Here is a 14,749-nt window from a genome sequence, read left to right as displayed (position 1 = left end):
GGGCATTGAAATGTTGCGTTGTCTTTGAAGATGACAATGGAACACTAAAGGCAGGGCTGCCTTGGGGGCACGTCCCTGACCTCCGGCTGTTGTTCCTGGCCAGCGATCTGTCACCATCATCCCCATCAAGGCCTCTCAGCATCACGGCATGTGGATCAGGCTTCAGAGGCGGTGGGATGATACACATGCAAAGACCATTAGAGTCTCTTGAGCATGAAAAGGTTCAAGCCTGAAAGAGTAGAACTTCTATTCTGCGTCAGAAGTTTTTGATTTCATCAAATGTGCTAGACATAAAGGCTGTCACATAAGATAGGTTAATTGTCCCTAATTGTTTTAGGAATACAGTAAATAAATTATACAATATTCTAAAAATAGCACCTTGAAAGAATTATAGAGGTCACTTTATTTTAGTCTCCTGGATCTGTCAACCCCAGTGGTTTTGAGAGAAGAGCACATGTAAGAATGCCCTTGAATTTGGCTGTGTGACATACACGTACATGCTTGACTAACTTTGGTCCCAAAGCCACTCCTCTCTCTGGCTTAGTCACAGGAGCAAAGCCAAGTTTCTACAATAGGAGGTTTATGAGGTAAAATCAGAAAAAGGCCCCATCCAAAATGACTCTAGGTCCATCAGATCGTAGTCCAACCATCCTACCCCTCTATTACCCACGTCTAAGGTTGTTAATTTGCCATGAAGTTCTAAAAATATATTCTCAGAAAGGAAGTATGCAGAGCAACACATGATCAGGAAGACATCACTAGTGAGCTACACTCCTTAATTCTGGGTGCAAACCATCTGGTGTGAAGGTTACTAGGGTCTTCACGAAACTCCCAGGAGACCTCGCCCGTCCCTGGCTTCACAGCAGGTCTGTCCGACACCCAGTGCTGGGAGGTCAGCGTCTCCCCCTGTGGACGTAGCCCTTCAGCAGAATTTGTACAACTGCACCATTGCCATTTTATTGAAGTAATAAAATAATCCTGCATGTGTTTTGAGCTACAAGAAATTTACATATTTTCCTGTCACATTTTTTACAGGGTTAAGTTAACACGAGGTGGAGCTATTAAATTTTTTTTTTTTCAGAAAAGAGTATTTAATTTTCTGAGATTACAGAACCACATCCCACAACAATAAACAGAGAAGTAGCAGATTGCCATAGTGCTTTATTTAAGCTGTCTGTACGAAGGAAAATAATGTGCACCCCTATTATATACGTGTAAAAATACTAAGGATGTACAGTGTACAAAAACAGTTTCTTGTAGTTATTTCACATCCTTGTGGGTCATATACTTAAGGAAATAAACAGTTTTCGTATGACCAACAGTTATAGTAATACAGTTTCTTGGGTTCGTAGTTGCGTCTGCTTAAAATCCTTAACCAGATGACTAGATCTTGCGCGGATCTGATGAAAGAACTAGCAAGGTCAAGAAATGTCACAAACTATAAAGCTACAGGGAGGTAATTCAATTACCAATTTAGAGGTTTTCTTTTTATTTAAATAAATACTTTACATTTCATGCTTGCCTGTAATGCACTACCAGGAGCAAGATAAGGAAATTCTACTGAAGACAGTACAAACAGTAGCAGCAAAGTGTGTACACTGAGGTGTAATATAGAGACCCTGCAGTTAGTAAGGGAGACCCTTACTTTTGTACTCTAGGAGAAGCAAGTGGCCCCTGCAAGAACAGTCAGCTTTAAGAAGCCAGAAATCAGGTATGGGCGATGGAAAACAATACTGGAATAATGCTATGTGATTAGTGTAGAAAGCAAAGCTGTGAGCGACCATGCCGAAACTCCAAGCAGAAATGGCCAGTTTCCTCCAAGATGACAAGAGGGCAGACTTCATGACACTTAGTTCAAGATGGAGTCCGCAATGTCTGAACTGTGTTCTGATAAAATGATTCCAGGTTTTAAGCCTTTCCATCTGCCAGAATCCGAAGCTACAGCTATGGGCAGACACAAGGGAAGTTTTAGCTATCTCCTACCCCTATTCCTGTTTTTCTATTATTCCACTATGCCAGCTGATTGAGATCTGGGAGTGCAAGTAAGGGTTCCTCAAAATCTAAGCCAAGAAAACACCTTGGTGACACTAACGGAATCCTGGAGGGGATAAGTGACTGAGCCCCAACACTGGCTGGGGACTGAGAGCCAGCTGTGAGGAGTGGCCAGCCCGGGGCACTGTCAACTCTGTCATTAATCCTTAGGACGCATGAGTCCTTGGCCAAGGTCATGGAAATCACCTTAAGACATGGAAGAAAAAAAAAAAGCTATCGATGTGCTTAGTGTATGGTGTCACACTTTCCTCCTAAAGGAATGAATGCTGTGACCATCAGCCAGCCTCAGCTTTCTTCTCTTCCTCTTACCTGTTTCTTTTTTATAAAATGAATGCAAGACAACTTACAAGACATACCTTTTAGTCTACTTTCTTGTCAAAGTGAAACATTCAACATAATTCCAAGTGGAAAACAAACAAAAAAAAAAAGTTGAGCGACGTGTAAGTTTAAGAATGAACTACCATTTGCTACCATAACTTCCTATTCGATACTAAGGATGAACTTCACTCGGGTAGAGATATGAAAAATTAGGATAAAATCTATGTCTGAATATGTCTTAGCTGCCTTAGTAAAATGCCCTGTAACCCCCCGTCGGTCCCAGTGGTCCACCCACTGCCAGCAGTGGTTTCATGTCTATAAATCCACACTTCCAGCATCAAGAGGCTAAGACATCTGCATATGAAGGACTCATCCTACTGAGAAAGTCACTTGCTCTTTCAGACAATGCAATCAGAACACTACGTCATACTGTAGTCTTCCATGTGGGAGCTGTCGGATAGTGTAACTAAAATACATCTCCATGGTCACCCCACGGAGCGGACAGCCTCCCTCTCGCCGCAGGAAGGCGCCCAGCCCTGGACTTCATCGGCTGCTTGGGGAAATGTCAGCTCCTAGCACCAAAGGGTTTCATCTGAAGATCGTCACTGAGGAAGGAGGAAGATGAGGTTTGCATACATGTCCCCTTTCAGTGAGAAATGGTGGGATCTGGGGACATGAGTATAGACAGGAAAAGAAAAGTTGGAGGTGTTCTTTTGTTTTGTTTCCCTGATGGCTTAATTCAGCGATTCATGTACCATGATCAGAATAAACACGCCCGGTTCTTATCCTTTACTGCCTACTTCGCAAGTACTCAAGATGTGTTCATTTTGCCAAGTCAAGTTCATTTTTATCATCATTCGGGTCTCAATTGTCTTCATTCCATTATGTTGCCGGGCTGTCATAACATCTCAATTCTCAAGTGAGCAAACAGCAACGTCCATTTGTTTCATTAACCCCTTGGCATGGCTAGTTGGGGGTTTTCTCATGTTTAGTGCCAAGGGGTTAGATGACTGTATCTCTTCTCCCAAAGCCAAATTCCAACCAATATGTACAATTTCAGAGCCTCATCAAAACTTTTTTACGGAGGAGAAAAAGTGCGTGATTCTCATCGGTGTGTACATTTCTCGCACGTGGGTCAAAATAAACTGCAGTAAGTCTAGTTGATGTGAAGTTGGAGCTGCATTTGCTAACATGACATACAATTCTCATCACTAAAAAATAAATACTACTGCAATATAAACAAAATCATAAAAGGACATTCAAAGTTTTAACATCTGAGAAAAAGCTAACTCACATAGAACTGAAAGTAAAAATTAAAACAAGAAGGCAAACACCTGTTTACCTTGGTGTACAAATTTTGGTGAAAAGCAGGGTCATTATATCTGTCTACATTCTTCAGCCATCAGAGGCGATAAATATTAATAATGGAAAAGAGGTTTCCAAGCACAGGGGAAAAAAATGCTCTCTGGTGCAAATTCTATCATCGACCCTTTAAGTGAGCTCGTCTGTTGTGCATATGCTTGCTTCCTTCCTTGGTAGAACCATGTCCATTTGCCCATGACCGCCCATGAAATCTGGACGTCCAAATATAATACCAGGCTTCCTCTGCGGTATCCGACAGGCATTTACATATGTATATACTGAGATATATACGGATCTCAACAGATGTTCAGTCCTTCTCTCAAATGCTTCCTAGGGATTCTCAGCCAGATCTGACACACGCCTACTTTCAGGCGCTGCTCTGATACGCTTTACTAAACTCTTGCACGTGCACATCACCACCCTTCCACAATCGCTTGTTCTGAATTATAAACTAAATCTTCTTAGTCTAATTAGTTTTTGATTTCTCTTCTAGAAAGTTAAAAAAAAAAATGTACCTAGAATCAGTGTATCTCATTTATCCTTCACTGTTAGGGGAAAACAAAAACTAAAAGATCAAAAGATGACAATCGGTGCACAAGTGAATGATGGTGGGCTCATGACTTCCGAAGATTGTAAAATTACCTCTTAAAGTTGCTATAGTAGTTAAGACAGTAGCAGCAACAGCATGAGACCTTAGACTGAGATACAATTTCATGCACAAACGAAAAGTGGAGTGTATTTGCGTATATGTGTGTTCTCGTGTGGGTGAGAGGTGGTGAGGGGTGGAGACCCTGCATCGGTCTGGGATGTCTGAAGGCGCTGCTGCTGTGTATGAGAGCTAGGACTGGTGTGGTGTCCGGGAACCATTTTCAGGAATAAATCTAAGATGACAGTGAAGTAGCAGAATGAGAGCGACTTATTCGCGTCCACTTGCAGAGTAGGAAAACTGCGGGAAGTGCGGCCGCCTCTCGTTGTCCATGCAATCCATACCATCCTCATCATCTGTGGGCAGGAAACAGCTATTTTAATGTTACATTTGTTTTCGACAACATTCCGTCTGGTCTATACAGTTCTAACTTCTATGGTAATGAAGATGAACCGACGCAACTGCTCAGAAACTTGGTTTCTCCTGAACAAAACACACAGTCACGAAACTTACTTCAAATTTATCTCATTTTCAAACCCATGGCCTATTAAGAAATAATATTATCAAATCATCACCTTCGAGACAGTAACATTGTAAGACTCAATAAAAACCTGTGAAAAAAAACTACTGAAGAAAAGATTTTTTTAAATTAGAAGGAACAGTCTTCAATAACCTTGAATTTCATGAAACTGCACGTCAAAATGACAGAAGTCAATGACTCGAAGGCACCTGAGCTGTCCATCTGGAATCCAGTATCAACTGTCTTCAAATGCTTGTCTTTCTTCTTCATGGTGCTTTAGGTGTGATTGAAAAATAAAGCTTCATGGGACTCCATTTCACTGGCGTCCCTGATTACACGTTTGAGATTTTACATTATTTATCTACTATCTGCCTTCATTCACCGTCCCAGTTTTCCTATGATAAAACTTTAAACTAGAATAAAGAGAATAGATAACGAGGGAAAGTTGTCAGCATCTAAGTACTGATTCGTGAGGAAACAAATAGCAGGAAGAGACGAGAGACTTGAAAGCAGGGAAACAGGCCGTTTACATTCACGCTGCTCCTGCCTCTCATGTCTCCTCTTTTCCTGTGTTTGAAAGATTCCCCATGGCTCCCAACCTTCTCCATCACTATGCCCACGATGACGGTCCCACACCGTCACAATGCTCTTCCTTGTATGTGCTCACGCGTTCCCGAGCGCAATCTACACTCTTCCCTGTGCTCTGCTCTGGACTCTGGGCAAAGGCCCTGGTGCCGCCCTCCAGGGGCTCTGTCTGTGGGGCAGGCACCCCCTGAAACCTCCCGCTCTACTCAAGTACGTTTGATTGCATGCTGTCCTACAGTGAAGTGAGTAGGGAGTCTTTCAAATGCCCAGGCTTCTTTTCTTCAAGCAAAACAATTCCATTTCCTTAAATACATAAAGGAAGAACATTACCAACTCCCAGCATCTCCAGGGGTCATCAATTTCATGTACTGGGAGAAAGAACACAGGCCAGACCCTGCTGTATCGTGGGGCACTGACCCAGGCACACCACAAAGGATGATGCTTTGCCGTCCTCTGAATAATAGCGAACTTTTCTGCTCTTTTCTCACAGTGCTTCTTTTTCATATTCTGTTCTTAATACAGAAGATTCTGGAAATGGGATCACGCTGCTAACCAAAATTTGTGGACTCGAATGTACTGGAAAGTATCACTGCATTAGGTGTGACTCAACCCATCGGCGAGCATTTTTGGCTCCTGCTCCCTGGAAACCTCTGAGGGCCTCTCTCCTTTTCACTACACATTTCCCAAGAAGAGTATTATTTAGGGAAATCTCTGCCTCCTGATTAGAAAATATTGGTGAGGCACCAGGCAAATCACATGCATCTTTCAGGTGAAACACTTTCCACAGTATTCTCAGCTCCACCAACGATGGTAGGAGCTGCAGATGGCATACGTGTTGTTCAGTTATAAAGTATAAAAACTCTCGAGAAAAGGCAGCGGAAATCTTAATGTTCATATTCTGACACGTGCCAATCATATTTCAAAGCAACAGTTTTCCCCACTAACAGCTTTGTTTGGCTGAGTGTGTTTCTGCACAGTGAACGTGCAGACAGCCCTGGACGGCACGGGCAGGACGCCTGGTGCTTGTACAGCCAGAGACGGGCAGAAGCTGTCTGGCTCCTGGGCCGCAACCAGGCCTCATGCCAGGTGGGCCAGGCTCAGGACAGGGGGAGGTGTGGGAGGCCCTTTCTGAGCAGGAGGAGTTATTACACGGTAGCTGAGACGTAAGAGTCACTTCAGTGACAAATTAATCACACTTCTGAATACAAAGAAACCTAAATCTCACAGATAACTATATGAGGGCCCCCACCTCGATATTTTTTAAAGCCAGTTACATCCCTCCCTCCTTCAAGCTCCCTCCTGATTTTCACACTTGGTCACTGTGAGGGCTGTGAGTCTGGAGAAGCAGGAATGAGGGGTTCCCCTGGGCCCTCCATGCCGCACAGGCAGGTGGGGCTGTGGAGAGTGGCACTAGATGGCAATGACAATGACATGGCAGCTAAGAGCCCGGCCAGAGCCTGTCACACCCAGTTCACTATATATCTATACAGTCCTGCTCTGAAAGGAGGTTCATAGAGAACAATGATGATAATGAACATGAACTATGCCCCCCAAACCCAAATAACACACATCTGGAAAAAGAAAAGAGAATGCTCAATGTCTGAATGTGGATCCAAGTAGTGTCAGTTGCCTGATTTCCTTAGAACATTTGACAAATGTAATTATATGGCAGGAAAAGCTACTAGGTAGATCTCAAAGAAATCCTCTTTCTCTGTAAGAGGAAAGGCAGAGGATCATTAATGGATATAATGCAAGACGACACATTCCAAAATCTGTTCAATTAATTAACACCAGTGAGGACAATCTGGCATGTTACTGCAGCTGTCTGTAGAAAAGGAATATTCTGCCTTTCTAACTGCTGATTTGTTCTAAGAAATAACTCCATTTTGTTTTAGAAAAGCAAGGTGGCGAGTGGGAAGACCTCTGCTAACGCATGGTACCACCGTGGGCTTTGTGAACGAAGCCGCCTCTGTGCCGGCAGCAGGAGCATGGTGGTTCCTCACGGGGCGCAGCTCAAAGCTGCAGGAAGGGCGAGCATGTGAAACGGAACCACATCTCCAGGTTTCACTGATTCTCCTTGGAGCTGCTTCTTAAGGGAATCTAGGAAACACATACCCAGGGACCATCAAACTACAAACACTGCCCTGTGCCCTGAAAGAACCCAGGGGTGCATTCACTACCACCGAGGCCCCCCCTGGCAGGAGCCCAGGCTGCAGCCTGGTGCCAGAGGGCCGAGCGAGCCCCCAGCTGAGCCGTACAGGACAGGCCGTGGGGCCCGCCTGGCCTCCACCTGCTCTGCTGAGCGATTCCACCTGCTTTTCCTCTCTGGACCCTGCACTGGGAGACAGGATGGCACATCCAGTGCCCTCCTGACCACAGATTGGTGCGTCCTGTCAGGCACAGGTGACGCTGCTGGACTCACAGTTTGGGGCCGCCCAGGGCCACACCCACAAAGCAGACCAGCCAGACCTACAACTAGGTGGATTCCGACACCACCTTGGAGTCAGCACAGCGTACAGCTTGTTCCCCATCCTTGTCTCAGCTGTATTAGTTTCTAAACACACTGAGTCACCGGGCTTACCCAGCATTACCCATGTCTGAAACGATACATAGTCTTTCAAGAACAGAGTTTTGCTGCTAGTGACAAAATGTGACAGGCCAGGAAAAACCTTCAATTATAACATTCAGTTCCATTCTATTGCTGATCAAGGAGCTGAGTCACTAGGTTTGGATTATATTCTAGAAACGATGCCGGGTGACTTAAATCTCCTGATATTTCGGTCTCATTTGAGAAGTTCTCAAAATACTTATTCACGTTCTCATCATGACAACCACCAGGGAGAGGGCGGTGAGGCAGGTAAGCTGAATCTCCAAGAGAGTCTGGTTCTGGACAGGCCTTTGAAATTCAAGTCAATCATAAAAATAGGAACTGATGGCTAAGGAGGTATATATTAAAAAGCTTTTAACTTGACTTATTCCTACTCAGATGGATGTTAAAACGGTTTTGCTGTGGTCATTTTAGTCTCCCACTTCCCAGCATCGTGTTCAGTCAGTCCCTTCCCAGTGGCCCTCCATGCACGCCCACTCTCTCTGCTCAGCCTTCCTGGATTGAGCCAGTCATAGCTCCTCACGTAGTGGGTCACAGAAGAACACCACAGACTGGCTAATCTGGGGCTCGAGTACAACCTAAAACTAGGGTTATCCAAACCTGTAGGACTCTAAGTGTCTTTCCTAAAGAGGTGGCTTCACCTGCCACATTCCAGAGCCAGTGAGCGGCAGAGCCAGGACGCGAAGCAGGGTCTGAGTCCCTGGCTTTGCAACCCTACCACCCTCTTCCGTAGTGGGATTTTACTTTCAGCTTTCTGAAGGAACGTATGGATGGACCCATGGCTTTGCCTCTACAGAGCCCACCTACGTTTATAACTTCCAAAACAACATTCAGTTGTCCTGAAAGGAGTCTACCCATGCCAAAAGCTCCATTCAACAAAGGAAACTGTCTCCAAGAGGCTGAAGGCGAGACAGAGACATGTTAGGAGCTTACCTTCCAATGCCACTGTGGATATCACCTGGGGAGGCCAAACACACACAATTCTGCACGCTGATGGGCAACTGCACAATCCGGAAAGAACTGGGCCTCCTTCAGGCCCTGAAACCACCAGGCCCTTACCATCATTTTTTGTTCATTTAATACATGTTTGTTGAATACCTATCGTGGGCCAGCCACCTAGCTAAGCGCTGGGGCGAGCAGTGATTAAGACACCCAGTCCTTCTCAGAGCGACTGGATTCTAGTTGGAGAAACAGACAGTAAGCAAAAAACCAAATTTATCCTCCATAAAGGTCAGTGTAGAGAATTAAGGGATGGGGGCGGGACGGTGTTCGATGGGCTACATTTTGCTCTTTAGGTTGGAAGGTTACAGGGAGCTCTCTGATCAAGTGACATTTAAGCTGACTCTGGAGAACAAGCAGGAGCAGCTCCCGCAAATGTGTGGGAAGAGAGCACTCCAGGCAGAGAGCAAGTAAAGAGCCAAGTCCCAAGGCACGGTGAGGCATGGTGTGTTCAGGAGTGGCTGGAACACAGGGACAGTGGGAGGACACGGAACAGGATGAGGTCACAGAGGGGGACGGGCCCCAGATCAGGCAGGGCCGTGGCAGCCAGTGTGCGCAGTTTGGATGTGGAGAGCAATGGGAAGCCGTTGAAAGGTTTTAAGCAGGGCAATGATGTGGTCTGACTACTACAATGAAGGTTATAACTAAACGATGAGGCCTAGCAAACGCTCTGTGTTGGAAAGTACTCGGGCTAATTCACAGCTCACTGGTTTGCCCAGGATTTCAGACAATTCTGTCTCCATAGTCCTTGCTGGGGCCAGGGGGACACTATGCCAAGGCCAGTGCCCACTGTTGCTACTCAGACAATCCTCAGCTATTCGCCCACAACTCCACAGACTTTCTAACCTGTCTTCAATGCTTCAGAAGTTCGAAGATTCTAGCAGTGGCACACAAGACAGAAAGGAAGCCCACTGCCTCGGTACTGGTGACGTACCATGAGCAGCATTCGGCAACAGACGTTCCCACAACTTAACCTGGGCCTTGGCCAGGCTGGTGAGTCCTGCTTTTGGCTATGGCTGACACTAACTGTGGGACTTGGGGAAGCTCGGTTTTTCTTTGGTTTCAATGTCTTCCCTTATAAAACAAAAGTTAAGGGGTTATTAACTTCTTCCAAGTCCAAAGAAAGCAAAGTGCACTTATGCACACGTGATTATATTTTTCAATTCAGGGTGTTCACAGTCCCTTGCTGTCAGGCCATGGGCCCCAGATTGAAAACTCTGGGCCTAAGTGACAAATGACTCCTAGATTGCCCTTCAATGCTGTAATCTCTTGACTACGTCCATAGTTGGAACAGCACTTCGCTTCAGTCTTCCCTCTCGGGGACACTCAGTGTGTTTTGGCACTATCAACTCCTCTGCTTTTTAAAAAGGAAAGAGAGGAAAAGAAACATAGGAAATGATATAAAGGAAAAGAAAAGGAAAAACCAACGTGATGTTATTGTGTGAGCCAAAAGATGTGTGACTTGAAGAAATCTCTTAGCTACCCAAATATGTCCCTGCAACTCAATTTTATTCTCATTCCTAAACTAATGATGACAGATATAGACCTATGTCAGCATATGAGAATGTTTATAAATTATATTTAATAACTTGTTCTTCCATTAAATCCCACTTACTTAGGATATTTATCAAAGTGTGGGGCATATACCAGTGTAGTGCAATGATTTGAACTGGTACATGAACATATAGTTTTGATAGATACGTAGTTTCATTTACATGCATCAAATATTGCTGGCAAACTAAATTAAGTCTTCACAGATATTATTGCTTAAGACAAAGGTAGGTAAAAAAGAGTGATTCAATTTAAAGTGAATTTTAAAACTATTAAGTGGAAGACCAGAATTAGCAAAATTCTGAAGGAGATATGTGAATGGGAGACGTAGGCGGGCTCTCTATTTCAGAATCCTTTCGGCTGATATCAAAAGAATCTATTAGAGAACAGTGAGGGCTAATTACTCTATAATTCAGTCTGCAATTCTCAGTTTACAATTTTTCCATATGCAATTTTTTCCACCTGAAAAAACTTTTCTCTCAGCTATCGGTCTTTATATTTCCACACTGGGAACTCCATTCTTACGTGGAATGGAATAAGTCACTGTGGAATTTGATCTTGAAAATATCTAATAAAAAAAGTGACTGTTTTCTTCGGTTATATGGGAGTGCTATCATTTGCCTTCTAGATTTACTTACATTTTTCAGGTGGTGTTATTGTAATAGTCTGAGCTGTAAATTCTTCATCAAAATATCTGGTATCTGTCTCAGATGTTACTTGAGGCTTAAAAGGAGGTACAAGCTGTAAGGAGAAAGCAAAAGCACTGTCAGCAGATTTCCACTTAGCTTGATTTCCAGGATAAAATTCGAGAGCAAATAACTACACGAAAAGTGGGAGAGACCAGGCTGCTGAGTCACTGCGAGGCAGAGGAGGTCCTGGCTTCCTCAATGGCAGTCTCAGCGCAGGAGAGCAGGTCGTTGGTCGTTCTGTATAAATTTGAGGGATTATGCAAAACAGAACAAAGGAGAACCAAAGAATAGGGGGGAGAGGATACTGAGAAGTCTGTCCTAATCTTTTGCCCAACAACAAACACACAACAAAACCATGTGGATGTGGATAATGGCAGCAAACGTAGGCTCTTCCCAGGGCAGTGAAAGGACCCCGTCACCTCCCTTCTTGGTGCCTGGCCCAATGGCTTATTATTAGAAATACTCCCCAGGCCACAGAGAGCTCTGCCCTTGTACCTGGAAAAGAACCATAACTCTGCTGACTTGAGATGGGCATTAATGCCTGCCCCTGCTCTGGAACAGGGGTTCTAGGCAGCCCCTCAAGATATGTGCAAATGTTTTATTAATTTTTATCAGATCCTCAAAGGGGATTGTGACCCAAAAGAGAAGAAAAGTAACTATTCTGAGGTTGACAAGACTCATGTGCCTCAGACCCACAGCAGGTGGAGGGTGGGGGAAGTCTGAGGTTGCTACAGGTTACAGAAGCCTGAGCAATGAGAACTTCCTCTGGCTGGGGGGAGGGCTGGAGCCAGGATAAGGGGAAGCTGGAACCAGGATGGAGCTGGAGCCAGGATGGAGGGGAGCTGGAGCCAGGATGGGGGGAGGAGCTGGAGCCAGGATGGAGGGGGAGCTGGAGCCAGGATGGAGGGGGAGCTGGAGCCAGGATGGGGGAGCTGGAGCCAGGATGGAGGGGGAGCTGGAGCCAGGATAGGGGGGAGCTGGAGCCAGGATGGGGGGAGGAGCTGGAGCCAGGATGGAGGGGGAGCTGGAGCCAGGATGGAGGGGGAGCTGGAGCCAGGATGGAGGGGGAGCTGGAGCCAGGATAGGGGGGAGCTGGAGCCAGGATGGGGGGAGGAGCTGGAGCCAGGATGGAGGAGGAGCTGGAGCCAGGATGGGGGGGAGCTGGAGCCAGGATGGGGGGGGAGCTGGAGCCAGGATGGAGGGGGAGCTGGAGCCAGGATAGGGGGGAGCTGGAGCCAGGATGGGGGGGAGCTGGAGCCAGGATGGGGACCCTGCTTGGCAGCGCTCCTCACAGGCAGAGCCTATAGGTTCTTGTAAACACAGGAAGGCCAGTCCCAGGGCCTGGAGTCAGAGCACATGTTCTGATCACTACCATTCAGAACACGACATGCTGCTTTTACAATAAAATTCCCACGTGGACAGAAAACAGAAAAATAGACTGACAGGAATTAGTATGTTTTATCAAAAGTTTACAGAAACAGAAATACACAATTGGCTTTAGATCAATGCATTTTCCCACTCCTACTGTCACCAAATTTATGTTAAATAATAAGGCAAAAAGCTTTAAATTATTCTCTAGACAGACCATGTTTTTTTTTTTTTTTTTTTTTTTTTTTTTAAAAAAAACAAACAACAAAAAACCAGGGCATGATTAGAATTAAAAGCACATTTTCAAAATCAAGGACCACATTTCAGCTTATGGCACATGTTATATGGCACCTTTAATCTCTTTTCTATCATTCTTTCTCTTTGTTCCAATACCCAGCTATTCTAAAGTCGCTATTATTAGCAAGCACTCTTTGGGGATCAAATCAAATTCAGGTTCCATATCAGCCGGTAATGGCGGCTACAGAACAGCGTGGTTCCTCCCTCGCATTTTCAACCCTGCGGAACATGCTCCTTTCCTTGTGGGGACGAGACGCCCACGATGGCGCCAGAACAAGTTTCTCTCCAGTGGCTCTGATAGGTCCACTGGACACAAGCAAGCCATTCACTCCACTGATGGGAACCTTTCCTTCCCATTCTGACACACGGCATTCTTTTCACCAGCACCATGCTCCTGCACATAGCAACACCAAAGGTGACGGAGACTGGAGAATTGGGGGTTTTCCTTTTAGAAACTGAGGGGTAACAGCCTTTATCTGGCAGGAAATGGGAGGTTGGGATTCTGACTGTAACTGTCTACTGACTCACCACCCTACACATGCGCAAAGAAATAGGCCTTCATCCTTCCAATCAAACATCAACCATAAGAAATTCTTTCAGCAGAAATGGGCTCCTACTGGGCAGGTAGGGTAGGTGTTGCTCACCGTCCCCACCCTCCCCCTCGGTTTCCGTCTGATGGCAAAAACTTAAATCCGCAAAGCTTCAGGTTAGGGGAAGGCTGCTATCCTTTTAGATGAGAGAGAATGGTCACTTATAACTTTAAAAAACTGCAACAGATCTAAAAACAGTGTTCCAATGATCACAGGGGAACTGAGTCTGTTCAAATGTCACCGGATAATAGAGAAGGCTGAGCTCAGCTCCCCTCTCACACAGCTGCCCTTCCCATCACTTTCTATCCCCACACTGCTTTATTTTTCTTCAAAAGACTTTTCAACAGCTGACACAAATACACACTTACATACTTGTATGCACACACACACACACACACATTTGTTTAATGTAATTACCATTACACCTCATCCTCAATACAAGTTCAATGAGGGCAAGGGCTTTTAAAGAAGTTAAATTATTGAGGTATGACGACATATGATACACTGTACAATTTGACATTTGACATATGTATTTACCCATACAACTATCACCACAATCAAGATGGTAGACATAACCATCACTTGCAAACGCTTGCTCATGACCCTAAGTAAACCCGTCCTCTTTCCTATCTTCCGGCTAGCAAGGGCTGACATGTTCTCCGCCACAACTGATTTGTACTTTCTAGACTTTTATGTAAAATGGAACCGTATGGTATGTAATCTTTGTTTGTGTTCTTTCACTTAGCATCATTATTTTGATCTTCATCAATGTCACTATGTATCAATAGCAATAAAATGGGTATTTTATTGCTGGGTTATAGTCCATCCTCTAGATGTATCACAACTTGTATATCCATTCACCTGTCAATGGATATCTGGGTTGCTTCCAGTTTGGGGCTCCTACAGATAAAGCTGCTAGAAATCTGTATGTACAAGTCTTTGTATAGACATAAGATTCGATTTATTTTGGATAAATACCAAGGAGCAGAATGGCTGGGTCAAACGTGAGAGGTACGTTGAACTGTTTAAGAAACTGCCAAACTGCTTTCCAAAGTAGCTGCATCATTTTAGGTCACTGCTAACAGTGCATGAGAGCTATACGGCTGTTTTCACATTTCTGCCGACATCGGTTTGGTCAGTCTTCAATACCATACATCCTAATAT

General features: G+C 44.9%; 1 protein-coding gene across 3 annotated transcripts in view; it reads right to left on the bottom strand.

The window, feature by feature from the left end:
• AKT3 (AKT serine/threonine kinase 3) overlaps nt 1–14,749 on the bottom strand; it is a 250,149-nt gene that overhangs the window by 861 nt on the left and 234,539 nt on the right. For 2 of the 3 annotated variants that reach the window (XM_033099397.1, XM_033099399.1), the window contains 2 exons: nt 11,280–11,382; nt 1,142–4,734 (listed from right to left, as the gene is read on the bottom strand). In XM_033099397.1, coding sequence (XP_032955288.1) covers nt 4,649–4,734; nt 11,280–11,382 — 189 coding nt within the window. In that variant the 3' untranslated portion in view covers nt 1,142–4,648. Of the gene's footprint in view, nt 1–1,141; nt 4,735–11,279; nt 11,383–14,749 lie in introns of those variants that run through there. The other variant, XM_033099398.1, reaches the window with a different exon arrangement.

The sequence above is a fragment of the Rhinolophus ferrumequinum genome, chromosome 27 (genome assembly GCF_004115265.2).
Source record: "Rhinolophus ferrumequinum isolate MPI-CBG mRhiFer1 chromosome 27, mRhiFer1_v1.p, whole genome shotgun sequence".
Lineage (NCBI taxonomy): Eukaryota > Metazoa > Chordata > Mammalia > Chiroptera > Rhinolophidae > Rhinolophus > Rhinolophus ferrumequinum.
The sequence above is the reverse complement of the archived record's forward strand: the minus strand, read 5'-3'. Positions and strand labels throughout refer to the sequence as shown.